General features: G+C 43.5%; 2 protein-coding genes across 2 annotated transcripts; both read left to right on the top strand.

Moving 5' to 3' along the window:
* Positions 1-308: 308 nt before the first annotated feature.
* BCR41DRAFT_364142 (hypothetical protein) lies at positions 309-1,344 on the top strand. Its single transcript, XM_022026001.1, has 2 exons — positions 309-693; positions 790-1,344. Exons 1-2 carry the CDS (start codon positions 539-541, stop codon positions 893-895), a joined length of 261 nt encoding a protein of 86 aa, XP_021875805.1. The 5' UTR covers positions 309-538; the 3' UTR covers positions 896-1,344.
* Positions 1,345-8,550: 7,206 nt separating this feature from the next.
* BCR41DRAFT_375516 (hypothetical protein) lies at positions 8,551-10,407 on the top strand (the record flags this gene model as incomplete). The annotated part of the gene is made up of 1 exon (XM_022026959.1): positions 8,551-10,407. The coding sequence occupies one exon, from the start codon at positions 8,551-8,553 to the stop codon at positions 10,405-10,407; it is 1,857 nt and encodes a 618-aa protein (XP_021875804.1).
* Positions 10,408-13,312: the final 2,905 nt, after the last annotated feature.

Genomic DNA, 13,312 nt, shown 5'->3' with positions numbered 1-13,312 from the left:
GGTGAGAATAGTTATTCAATCTTCAAGAGCAGAGGACCAGCCTGGGTCAATAAGCAGCTGGAGCGTGAGTTGCACCGGTAAAATGGTTTGACAGAGTGGAGACATCCATTTAAAAAAGACATCAGTGAATGAGGACCATGGCACAAGCGCACACATTCATGTCCACATACACATTTTTACCAACACTGAGCTCAGGCGCAATGAGTCAAGCTTGCTTTGCTGTCAACAACAAAAGCTAAATATTTCAGGTAAGTGATCACTGTGCGAACACTATTCAATCTTTCATAAACATTCTTGCACAGTCCAGACGCACAAGCATGATCTCGCGGTTCATCCTCATTCACTCCATTTACTTCATTCTTGTGCTAAAACAACAATTTTAAACACAATTTAAAAATGATCACCCGAGCAAAAATGACAAAAACCAATTGACCTTGAGTCGACGCGCATTGTAAAAAAGAAAACGAGGGAAAATGTAGCAAATGTGCAACAATTAGTTGAATGAGTAAAACACCAAGGCAACAGTGCCGCAAAGGCAATGAGATGCATGCTTCAAATATTCCATCATCCTTCGTCCTTCCTCATCTTTTATCTTTTATCCTTCATCCTTCATCCTTCATCTTCCACACATCAGACAATCTCCCTTGCATTTCATTTTAGTAGTTCGGATCTCGAATCTCGAATCTTTTGCACGTAAGAGACAGGCAAACATGACTGGAGCACGCAAAAAAATATTTTTTCACACTCACCGCTGACAAACACTCTTTTAAATAACTTTTCTTCTCTCAGAGGCGTGGATAGGATCCAATATTCGAGTAAAAAGACAAGCAATAGACCATGTTTGGCAGCATCAATTCCCTTTCACGAAACACTCTCTCACCAGCACAGGCTCTGAGACTCTTTGACTTGTACATGCAAGGTACTCGCACCATAGATGACGATCGCATCCTACTGACGGAGCTATGCCTCGATGCTGACTCTGTACTGTCTCGTATTCAGAAGTCTTGGAAGAAGTCCTTTGCTTCAATGACCTCAGCCTCTTCGACCTCTTCAGCTTCCAATGAAGACATGGCATTGCACCAAAGTATTGGCTCAGCCTACTATGAACTTGCTCGCTTATTTGAGCAATTGGGTCACTCAACTGATGCACAGAAGCGAGACAAGAAAGTAGAGAAATGGGGATACATCCAAGGAAGTAACAACAACAACAGCAACAACGACAGCAATAGCAACAATGTCACTGCTAACCGACAAGTCAACGGATCCAGTAGTAGCAAATTGAGCAAGGTGATGGAAACAGTGCAATTCACACCAGTACAGACCATTGCAACTATATCAAAGGACATATTCAACCATGATGAACCTCCAACAGTCATCAGATACACCTTACCCGATGTCGGTGCAAGTCTGGATGATATCTGCCAGCTTGCATATTGTCTCAGTCTGTGTCCTACTGCTCCTATCCAAACAAATGACCTTAATAACCACGAGAAAGAGTGGCAGCAGGCTATATCAAGCAATCAAGATGAGCATGATCGATTGCGTAAATTGACATCGGATGTGATTGAACTGTTCATCAGCGATGGAGTCAAGGCTGAAGCTGTAGCTGAGGTTGTAACTCTGGCTCCAGCCCTCGACCAAACACAGTTCAGAGTACTGCTTGCAGCTTTGATCAATGGAATCAGTCAAAACATCATACTGGAGACTCATATGCTGGAAGGATTAGCTCAGTTGATGCATCATGCTCCTCTTGGATATCTCGGTTCGGATGACCTTGTCTCAATCCTCACCACTCTCAACTCTCGCTTGCAAAACACACATGGTCAATCTACAGACCATCTCTATCACCTTTCAGCTACAGTCTCACATGTCCTTGATGCGATGGTCAACAACCAAGTCAAGGGTCTGAAGCGAGAACAGCTCCATGAGCCACTTACTACATATCTCAAAGGACTGAAAGAGAGTACAGATCCATATCTAGTCTATCAAGCAGCTTATGCTTCCCAAGCACTATTGTACATTCCGGACGACGAAACAACAATACAAGCCATGCTTCGACGGACATCAGCAGTACTCCGAGGAGTGTTTGGAGTAGTGAGTGCAGTAAAGGGCTTGAACTTGAATATCTTCATGGATGAGATAAGCAACATCCAGAAAGGACTTCCATCAGTGACAGATATTATGGATAAGAGTCTGGAGGTGTACAAGGAAGCAGTATCACTCTATGAGAGCGGAGTGTCATTCAAAGAGTGTATGGAAGAAGGACTGAGCTTCAGTCACAAGTCAGGATGGTATCCAACACTTCGAGTAGCTGAAGGACTACTTCAGATAGGTGAACTGACCAAGTTCAAGATTCTTGTGTGTGAAGTATCCTGTCGAAATGAAGTAGCATTCCAATGGGGACTATGTCAAAGACTGGGACAGATAGCAGCTGATGTAAAGTGGAGCATGGATATTCGACAAGATGCCATCACATTCCTAGGAGAGATATACAAGAATGATCAGGATTGGGGAGCCCATACACACATTAAGCAGTGGATCATAAATATTCTCAGACAACTATCCTCGCTATCACCAAATGGTTTTCAAGGTATGTATTTGATTCTTGTATGGATATGTGTGGTAGTGATGACGTTATTTATTATATATTGATTCATATACTTTATAAATGATATTGTCCCTTTCTTCCTATTCTCGCCTATTCCAGCTGCAAATAGTCTTTTAAATGATCTCCAGATGGATGGGGATGACAGAAAACAAGAACTATACACCAATTGTCTTCATGGACCATTGATACAGTTCTCCTCTGTTGCTACACTCTCCCGACCTGAATCTTCACAATTGCTTGATCGTGCACAGAAGAAGCCTGGTGTTGAGAGTAGTCTACGGCAACTAAAGAGACGGCGGATAGATGGGAATAATCAAAGCTTCTATGTTCAACAGTATGCCAAAGCAAGTCCTCAAGCAAGCGATAACGATCGGTTCTTGTTGATGGACAAGGTGAAAGAGCTCCTAAACGGCGACCAGAAAGTGATGCTTGTGCAAGGAGATTCAGGAGCAGGCAAATCCACATTCAACCGCACTCTCGAGCGTATGTTATGGGAGACATACCAGAAGAGACATGGCCAGATTCCGCTGTTTATCAACCTCCCAGCCATCGACAAAGCAGAGAAGGATCTGGTTGCAAAGCAACTGCGAGACTACGGCTTCACAGACTCTGAGATCAAGGAGTTGAAGATGAATCGGTCATTTGTGTTGATCTGTGATGGATATGATGAGAGCATGCAGACCAACAATCTGTACGCATCCAACCAACTGAATAAACCTGGAGAGTGGAAGTGTCAGATGGTGATCAGTTGTCGCAGTGAGTATCTTGGATCGGACTATCGAGATCGATTCCAACCTATGGACCGCAATCATCGAGCAGATAGTGGATTGTTCCAAGAGGCAGTAATTGTACCATTCTCTGAGGCACAGATTGAAGACTATATCGAACAATATGTCAACTCTATGGATCTACTATGGGGTGTGGAGGACTATAAGGGTGCACTCAAGATGGTCCCTAGCTTACAAGAGCTTGTGAAGAACCCATTCATACTGTCGATGTCACTTGAAGTGCTCCCACGGATGGTGGATCCAGGACAAGAGATCACCAACAGCAAGATTAAGAGGGTCACACTGTATGACCAGTTTGTTGAGCAATGGCTCGAACGAGGCAAGAAGCGATTAGGCGAGACATTGAGACCAGAAGATAGAAGGATGTTCAGAGTACTGACAGATGAAGGGTTTGCACAGAATGGGATCAAGTATCTGGCGGAGCTGGCTATAGCGATCTATAAGCATCAAGGTGGTAACCCAGTGGTGGAGTACTCACCATCCAAGGACAAGGGCACATGGAAAGAAGCATACTTCAGCAAAGAGAATAGAAGGAACCTATTGCGTGAGGCATCACCACTCACACGTACAGGCAATCAATATCGGTTTCTGCATCGATCTATTCTAGAGTACAGTCTGGTACGAGCGATATTTGAGCCACAACCGATGATGAATACGTTTGCGAGCGGTGAAGAAGCAAAGGCAACTACATCACCTTCTCGTCGACAGAGTATTAGTTCAGTGTTTAGTTTTGAATGCATGGACACCAAAGAGAGCGAGCAGGAAATGGATATGGTCAAAGCTGATGAGACATCACCTTTAGTATGGAGGAGCTTTGTAGATGAACCATCTATTCTTCAGTTCCTGGAGGACCGTGTCCGTCTTGAGTCGGTGTTCAGAGAGCAGTTGTATAGATATGTAGAACTCTCGAAGAGTGATAGCAAGTGGCGAATAGCAGCAGCGAATGCGATGACAATTTTGATCCGAGCAGGCGAGTCATTCATCGGAGCAGACTTACGAGGCATCCAGATTCCAGGAGCTGATATCAGCCATGGTATTCTTGAATATGCTCAGCTGCAAGGAGCAGATCTGAGGAAGGTGAACTTACAGAAATGTTGGCTCCGTGAAGCAAACCTGAGTGGAGCAAAGATGGCAGGAGTACAGTTTGGAGAGTGGCCATTCCTCGGAGCCAATGGTCAGGTATTGGATGGGACATATTCTCCTGATGGCAATACACTCGCTGCAGTGACCAGAGATGAATCTAATAAGTATTCACTCATCGTGTATGACACATCAACATGGGAGAAGCTCTTGGTTTTAGAGGTCAATGTAAGAGGCAGGCTTTTATACTCACCAGACAGCAGACTTATTGCCTCTTGGGGCAATGGTCAGGCTGCAGTTCTAATTTGGGATGCGACATCAGGTGTATTGGTTCACAAATTGGTGAGTCATACAGGCTCTGTCAGCTGTGTAACGTATTCACCAAGCGGGAAGGATCTTGCCTCAGCTAGCAAGGATGGCTCGGTGCTAGTGTGGGACACCGAAACAGGCATTCTCAAATTTACATTAGAGGGCCATGTTGGATCCGTGAGAAGTGTGGCATATTCACCTGATGGAAAGCAGATTGCAACTGGCGGTGATGATAAGATATTGCGACTGTGGAATGCGACATCAGGGCAACAGTCGATGTTGCTGATGGATCATGAGGATGAGATTGAACAGGTTGTGTATTCCCCTAATGGCCAGGAAATCATAACTTGTTGTTACATAGATCGCTGGCTGCATGTGTGGGATGGTGAATCTGGTCAAAAGAAGTTTGGTTTGGATCATGGTGTTTATGTCAATCGCATACAGTATTCACCTAATGGAAAGTTCGCTGCTTCGTTCGCCTTTGGTACGGTATATCAGTGGGATATGCAAACAGGAGAAGTCACTCATACTCTTGTAAAAGAAGGCCCTCTTGTCATTGATTTAAAGTATTCACCGAACGGAGAAGCGATAGCCGTTTGCGATATAGGTTTCACAATATGGCTTTGGGATGCGGGATCCGGACAACCCATGAATACCTTCTACGGCCACTCTGAGAAAATAACTTGTTTGGCATATTCACCTAACAAGCACCAGATTGCGTCCTTCAGTTATGACAGAACGATACGTCTATGGGATACTCGACCGCAACAATCCAGTCACGACTTACATAGCCATTCAGCGACAATCGGTGGTGTCAGGAGTTCTCCAGATGGACAGCAAATAGCTTCATGGGGTAGTGATGAAACACTGCGTATGTGGGATGCAAAGACAGGACATCCTATCCATGTTTTACAATGCCTCGATGGATATATATATGACTTTAAGTATTCACCTAACGGTCAGTTGCTTGCCTCTTGCCATTCTTCTCCACGCGTCTATCTTTGGAGTCCTCGTACAGGACTAGTTATTCATATTTTGGAGTTACAAGGTGAAGGCGCGGATGACATCAAGGCCTTTGATTTCTTACCTAATGGCCACCAAATTGTCTGTGGTCATAAATCTGGAAGAGTGACTATATGGAACACACAAACAGGAGATCTCATCCGCACATTACATGGCCACAAAAAAGAGATAAAGTGTGTAGTATTCTCACCTCATGGCGACCAGATTGCTTCGTACGATGAAGATGGTAATATCAAAGCCTGGTGTGCTCAATCAGGGGATCTCCAGCATGAAGTGAGTGATGAAGTGAGTGATGAAGTAAGCTGGGGCTCTTATATCTTATACACGCCTGACGGTCGAAAGATAGTGTTGTGTCGTGGCTATGAGAACAATGGCTTGCCAGTATGGAGCGCAGAAACGGGTGAACTCTGTTACGAAGCACAGTTTGACAATTATCTAGGATTCGTTGCATTTTCGCCATGTAGTCAACAGATGGTTCTTGGAGGTATGGAAGGACTGGCTAGTGCGGTGGATACGGAAACAGGGTCGATGTTATGTGTGTTTAAAGGACACATCTGGTTGATCACTGAGATGACCTATTCGTCTGATGGAAGATACATTGCCTCAAGCAGTTTGGACATGACAGTGCGAGTGTGGGATCCAAAATCAGGCCAGTGTTTGATTGTAATCCCATGTGAAGGTGGTGAGGCTAAAACGCTTGAATGGAATGTCTTTGAAGAGGGCCACTACCTGGTTACAGGCTGTGAGGATGGTTCTATTCGGAAGTGGCAGATTGTGCAGAAGGATGAAGAATATCAATACCACCTAAAGTGGAGCACCGGGCAGACGGTCCTTAATGCAAACAACGCTCGTATTCACTCTGTATATGGCTTGAGTGAAGTCAACAGGAAGCTCCTGGTGCAGCGTGGAGCTATAGACGAGCAATCCTCTCCTTTGGCTGTACAAGAGGCAGTTAAGAGTGTAGGAACGCCATCCACTGCATCCAAGGCGAAGAGTGGGTCCAGTCAAGTGGGTCATTATCAAGAACCATCAACCAAGGCAGATTCAGAGGCAGGTTTAGGGGTAGATTTAGAGGCAGAAGGTCTGAGGGAAGGAACACGATTGACAATGTTGACAGAAACAAGCCAATCGATCGGAGGTTATTGGCTCAAATGCAGTGTGTGCAAGGAATGTAGTATTGCGCATATCATTTCATGCGAGCCATGTGAGTCAAGAGTCAAGAGTCAAGAGGGTGGATAAGCAGGAAGTCGTTCAGGATACAGAATAAAGTGCGAATATTGTCTCTTTACAATAACAGCATAAAAAAGAAAGTACTTCTTGAATAAGATGGGATAGCTTGAGAGAGATTGTTGTAATTATAGTAGAATATTTAGTAGCTATATCTATATACTAGAGGTCCGAACAATCCCACTCTGCAGGAGCCAAGTATACTGCATCAGCACTTTCAACGCTCGACAGCTGCTGTAGGCGACCCTGTATGCCAAGCCAAGTAGTTTGAGTAGGTCTCCTGGCTCAGTACTGAGATGACAAATGTGGTTCACTGATGATGTCAATGATCATGATGATCTATGTCTCTTTTTATCTCTGGGCCTTAGCTTTATCTGTTTCTTTTTTGGGGGAATGGAGGCATCAGCCACCTTTCTGATCATCTATACAAGGGAAAGAGAGAAGGGCTTGAATCTCAGTAGACCAAATGTTAAGATGTAACATTCCAAACATCTGTCACCTTCTTTCGACTTTAAGTAAAGGCTTTACGGTCTATAAAAGAAAGGAAAAGCCAAAGCGAAAGCTATGGTAGGATATAAAGAGTCTGTATAAATGCTAAGTATTATTATAACAACCATTATGAGATGAATAAAAAGGAAGAAAGGAAAGGGTTGTTTCAATGATGGAGTAACAAGAATGTTCCTCGACAATTTCCTTTTGTCCCATGTCATTCCTCTTTGTTCCAACGATCCATGCATGTATATAAATGTAACCGCTAAACAACAGTAACAACAGTAACAACAGCTCTAATTTTGTATTCAGGGTCTACCAAATGTGTAATACCCCACACCATCTGTTCTAAAAAAGAAAAGGTCAAAAGACCCACTGAAGAGGAAGAGGAAGAGAAAAAGACAGGAGCAGAGTGAGAGCGAAGGAAAGACAAGAGAGTAAGAAAGGAAAGAGAGAGAAAAGATAGGGGAGGCTACAACTGTTTCCAATAGGCCCCTTTCCTTCTTTCTCTTCCTCTATATCCACTTCCCCACAAGTGTCTGGAGTAAAATATAGATATATATATTCTATAATTACTACCAGGTTGGGGACAAGATTCTTTTTTTTTAAAAAAATAAAAATAAAAAAAAAAAAAAAAAAAAAAAAAGATCGACAATTGGTCTTTGTATTTTATACTCTAGATTCAGACACCTAAACAGTGGTATTAAAAAAAGATCAAAATTAAAAATAAAATAAAAAACCGTTAATCGAAACAAAAAGCGAATTTTATTTTATTTTTATTATGCAGCGACATATCCTATCTCTCCGTCTTTCTCTCTCTCTCTCTTATTCTTTTTTTTTTTTTTTTTTTTTTTTTTTTTCTCTTTTCTTCTTGTTGTTGTTGTTGTTGTTGTTGTCAACTATCAATCTTTTATTTCTCCCTTGAAGAAAAAAAAAAAAAAAAGAAAAGTGAAGAAAAAAATAATCTTACGAACTTACAAACTACAAACTACAAAAAAAAAAAAAAAAAAAAAAAAAAAAAACATTATGACAAATTTTTTGACTTATCAATTCCTTGAGGATCTCCAAGAGGCAAGAATGAACAAGAACACAGAAAAGGTACAACATTCGAGACTGCCACCTGACTGGATGAAGGTTATCGTCAAGCAAGTTCCCTACCTTATCCAAGACAAGGACAAAGGCAAACCGTCCTGGGTTTATATCGAAGGCGAATGTATCGAGGAAAGGAAGGAAAGGGAGAAAGGAGAGGAGGAAGAGAAAAAAGAGAACTTGGAGGGAAACAAAGAAGAAGTAAAAGAGAAAGAGAAAGAAAAAGAAAAAGAAAAAGAAGGAGGAGGAGAAGGAGAAGGAGAAGAAGAAGAGAGAGGGAAATATCAACCAATCGTGATCCAATATGCTGAAGGGGATCAGAGTTCGACTGTAAACTTTGACAAGCACTTTGTTTGGGCCCTGAACGTTGGCGATATCTTTGAAGTCAAGGGCCATCTCATGAGTGGATCATGTCTCGAGGCCAAGGACCTGTACGAAACACCCCTAGCCATGATCCCAACTTTGGTAGCAAGCGAGATCCGAATGGCTCCTGTCCTCATGGGTGATGAAGGCGAAGGAGGATACCTACAACTAGAGCCCAAGTCAGTCAAGTATGATTATAAGACAACAGTGGCGATCGAAGGATCAGTCCAAGGCAGTAAAAAGCGTCCCAAGCCTGAGAAACAAGACAGAAGGGAGCAGAGATGGCTTGATGGCCGTGATAGTGTTGCCGGCGTTGATGGTGAAAAGGACCGGTTTAATAATAATAATAATAATAATAATAATAATACTGGTGGTGATAGTGACGATGATGGCGATGATGGCGATGATGACGATGATGGCGATGATGACGATGATGATCTCGAGCTACAACAATTAAAACTTCAAGGCCCTGCCAAGCGCCAGAAGACTGATTCTCAACTCGAGATTGACCAGGAGAGTCGGCGTGGCAGATCACGGTTAGGATGGTGGCTACCACAACCTTCGAGCGCACGTTCACAATCACTGCCACCGCCACCGCCACCGCCACCAACACCCATACCAAGTTCACCATCGACAGCAGCCATCCCATCCTTTCAAGACGGAGCCACTGTTCCTTATTTGGATCCGATCCTTTCCTGGATCCCTATTGGCTGTTCAGATGTATCTGGTAAGCTGTCGCAGTTGCAGCTCAGTCATCATAGTCTGCAACAGGACTCTTGGGTGAGGTCTCGGCATTCGGATGAATGTGAGTGTGTCTCGAGTTTGGATGGGAATGAGGACACGATGATATGTGAAAGGATCAAAGAAAGAGAAGAGGATTATGACTCGGATATGACTCTTGACGAAGAGAATGAAAGTTATACTATGACTATGGAGGCAGCTACCGTCGACAAAGAAGAAGATCAAGGAGAGGGAGAGAAATGTATTGTAGATGAGGTTGAAACTGGGCTCGAAGATGATGATGATGGCTATGATGATGGCTATGGTGATGATTATGGCTATGGCTATAGTTATGCTCATGAGAATGGTCATGATGATAGTCATGGTTATATCTATGGGCATTATAATGAGTATAGCGAATACGATGAGTATGATTCAGACTATTATGAGGATGGTTATGAAGGCTATGGCGAGAATGACTCAGGGATCGATGGAATGAATTCCGACTTATCGACTCTCATTGCAGAGTCTTCATACGATGAGGGCTCGGATATAGATGAGGGGTTGCTCCAACCAAGCTATCATGTCCTCGTAGTCATGAATGCCGATACCATTAGAGATGATAGCGATGATAGCGATGATGAGAGTGATGGTGTTGATGATGATGACAACCGGAGCTACAGCGTTGACTGTGAAGATAATGAGTATTAAAGATGAGCTAGAGGAAGAAGAGGAAGAGGAGGAAGGTGCAAGTATAGTTTCAAGGACGTTTTTCTGATAGTAATCCCCCCTAGTTTAGTCGAATCAGTCTTCTATATATTAAAGCAGGTAGAAAAATTAGGTGACTGCGAAATTATGTGACAACTTTTGGAGCATCATAAATGAACAAAACATAAATAAGCAACAGCTTGGAGCATTCACTCATCCATGGGTAAGCAAGAATCTGTGGGTGGCAAGAGTCTCATTTAATTGGAGAATGGGGCATCCAGTGTAGAGTGATTGGATTTCGGTTGTTTTTTTACGGATAGAGTCAAAATGTGATTCGCTGTCCCTTAATTAAATTTATTTTGCCCATGTGACACGACCCTTATTTTGAAACTTTAAATCAGCATGCAAAAAAAGTATCGCTTCGCGTCTACGATGCACTGTAGATTTAAAATAAACCTGTTCGCTTTGTTTTACAATCTTAATCCCTCAACGCACCTATATTTCTGAATCCTTGCTTTCATTTTCCTCAGACCTTTGTTTTTATTGCTTTCGTCTATTTTATCTGCTAAAAAAAAAAAATGCCTGCCAAACGTTTTACACGTTCGTCGTCGTTGGCTGCCACACGTTCCACACGTTCGTCATCAGCTGCACCTCCCAGAAGCCAGTTGCCTACCAAGTGCCCTCGCTCTATTTATGGTGACTCGAACCACTCGAAAGCCGTTCCTCCGTCGGACAGCTCCACTTCAGGCGTACGATGCATCATCCGAGCACGACGATCTCGACGGGCTGTACCACGTATCATCCGAGCACAGCCTGTGGAGGTAAGAGAGGAGTTACCAGGCCGGCAAGCAGAGGATGTGGAGAATGAAGAGAAGCTATATGACATGATATACGACTCCATTGACGAGTGCGCCCTATTTGAATTCCTTGAACAAGAGAGAGAAGGGGAAAAAAAAGAACAGGAAGAAAGAAGACGTAAAGAAGAGGCAATGAGAGCTGAGCTTGCAGTCAGGCTTGGCTGTGTTGTTTGCATGAACACAGGTTGTTCTTCTCAGAGCAGCTGTGTTTGTCCTACTCAAGAAGACTATAACTTAGAGCTCTCCCGGTCGCAGGAAACATTGGTCCCTTCGGCTACACCAAACTTATACCATCAAGTTGCTTCTAAGTACATGTCCAAATAATGAAGGGTGAGCTCCATTTTGATGTTTCGATATGTAATCCTTAGCAATGCATTTTTTTTTTCAATCCTAAATTGCCATTTCTTTTGCAATGTTATCTTTAGTGACCCCATGCAGAATCGAACCGAGCCTGTGACGACTCGCAGACGAAGCATTAGCCTTGATGGCCCAGGTGAAAGCGAAAGACCTGAGCGAAGACGAAGGTGAGCTACTCTTGGTTCACATTTTATTGAATTTATAAACTACCACGTATTGCGTTTCTAATCTAACATCATTATCATTGCTCTCTAGGCTACAGTCACCCTGTCGGCCTGTGCAACGGCAGTGCAGTATATGCAGTCGCCCAGGACATAACCGAAACACATGCCCCGATAAAGAGTAAGTCCGACCTCCCCTTATTATTATTTTAGTGTAAAAAAATATTGTGATAAGTGAAAAAGTGAAAAAGCCCATATAAAATATTAATAAAAATCTGTGATTCTATATTCCAATAGTATGGATACTATCCCCACCGCTAGAAGGAGGTTCCAACAAGAATTAATCTCAGGCCCCAATATCGAGCGCCATAGACACCGCTTAGAGCAGATGGTCCGGTGCCCTTATTGCAATGCTATCATGTTCCTTGAAGAACGAGTGAAAAACACCAAGCACCGACCAGAATTTTCGTTGTGCTGCGGTAGAGGTCAAGTCAAAATCCCTCATCTGGAGGGTATTCCGCGCCGCTTTTTAGAGGTCTTTGGTGGCCAAGACGCGAGAAGCAAAGCCATTCGAAATAATGCACGGCAATACAACTGTACTCTGTCCTTTACGTCGATGAAAGTAAACCATGCCAGGAGCCTTGCAAACAGCCAACAAGGCGTGTACACTTTCCGTATTATCGGAGGTATCGCTCACCTGATTGGCCCTCTGAGCCCGTCTGAAGGTGTAGATCCTCAGTTTTTACAGATCCACAGCCATATTCATGACCCTGAAGAGCAGGCCAAAATTCGCAATGGGTACTTTGAAGGTTCTCTCGACAACAGTTTGTTAATTGAGCTACAACAGCTTCTCGAACGACATCACCCGATGGCCCGTTTACTCAAGAACATTAAAGAGCGTGTCAATGGTCAAGATACTCAGTTAAGGGTCGTCATCCGTGCTGAGTCCCAACGTGACCTAAGGAGCCAAGGACGGAGACAATATGGTCCCCCTTCGTCCTCTGAAATCGCTGTTTTGATGCCTGGTGATGATAGCCAAGTTTCAAGAAGGGATATAGTTATTGAATACAAAAGGGGCGGTTTACAGCAGATCAGCGAGACTCATCCGTCATACGACAGCCTTCACTACGTTCTCTTGCATCCGAATGGTGAGTGTGGGTGGACATACGGCAAGTATAAGAAGGAAAGCGGGTCAGAGCTAGGCTCTGAAAGGTCTCTTGGAGAAAGCGATGGTGAGGATGTTGAGGATGACCAGATGGAACCTCATGAGAGCCGGACGAAAAAAAACCCGAGAGTTCGTCAGCCAAAGGGAGTTCTATGCATATAGACTGCAAATCCGCCCAATGAGCTCAACAGATCAACGATCCTGCATTTGGATGATTCCACGTTTGGCCCACCAATATATTGTCGACCAATATTACAAGTTGGAAACTTCTCGGCTCCTATATATCAGTATGAATCAAGCTAAGCTCAAAGCGGATGCATATATCGGCATAATAGATGCAATTGACCTCAATCTCAGGCCAGAGAATA

This window comes from Lobosporangium transversale (assembly GCF_002105155.1).
Source record: "Lobosporangium transversale strain NRRL 3116 chromosome Unknown BCR41scaffold_69, whole genome shotgun sequence".
NCBI classification, from domain to species: Eukaryota; Fungi; Mortierellomycota; class Mortierellomycetes; order Mortierellales; family Mortierellaceae; genus Lobosporangium; species Lobosporangium transversale.
Note: the sequence above shows the minus strand (reverse complement) of the source record. Positions and strands in the feature narration are given on the sequence as shown.

What these genes read in the sequence shown, in the direction of transcription:
- BCR41DRAFT_364142 (XM_022026001.1), top strand. Translation starts at nt 539, where the DNA reads ATGAGATGCATGCTTCAAATATTCCATCATCCTTCGTCCTTCCTCATC. An exon ending in GAATCTCGAATCTTTTGCAC is followed by an intron (nt 694 to 789) that starts GTAAGAGACAGG and finishes TTCTTCTCTCAG; the next exon opens with AGGCGTGGATAGGATCCAAT.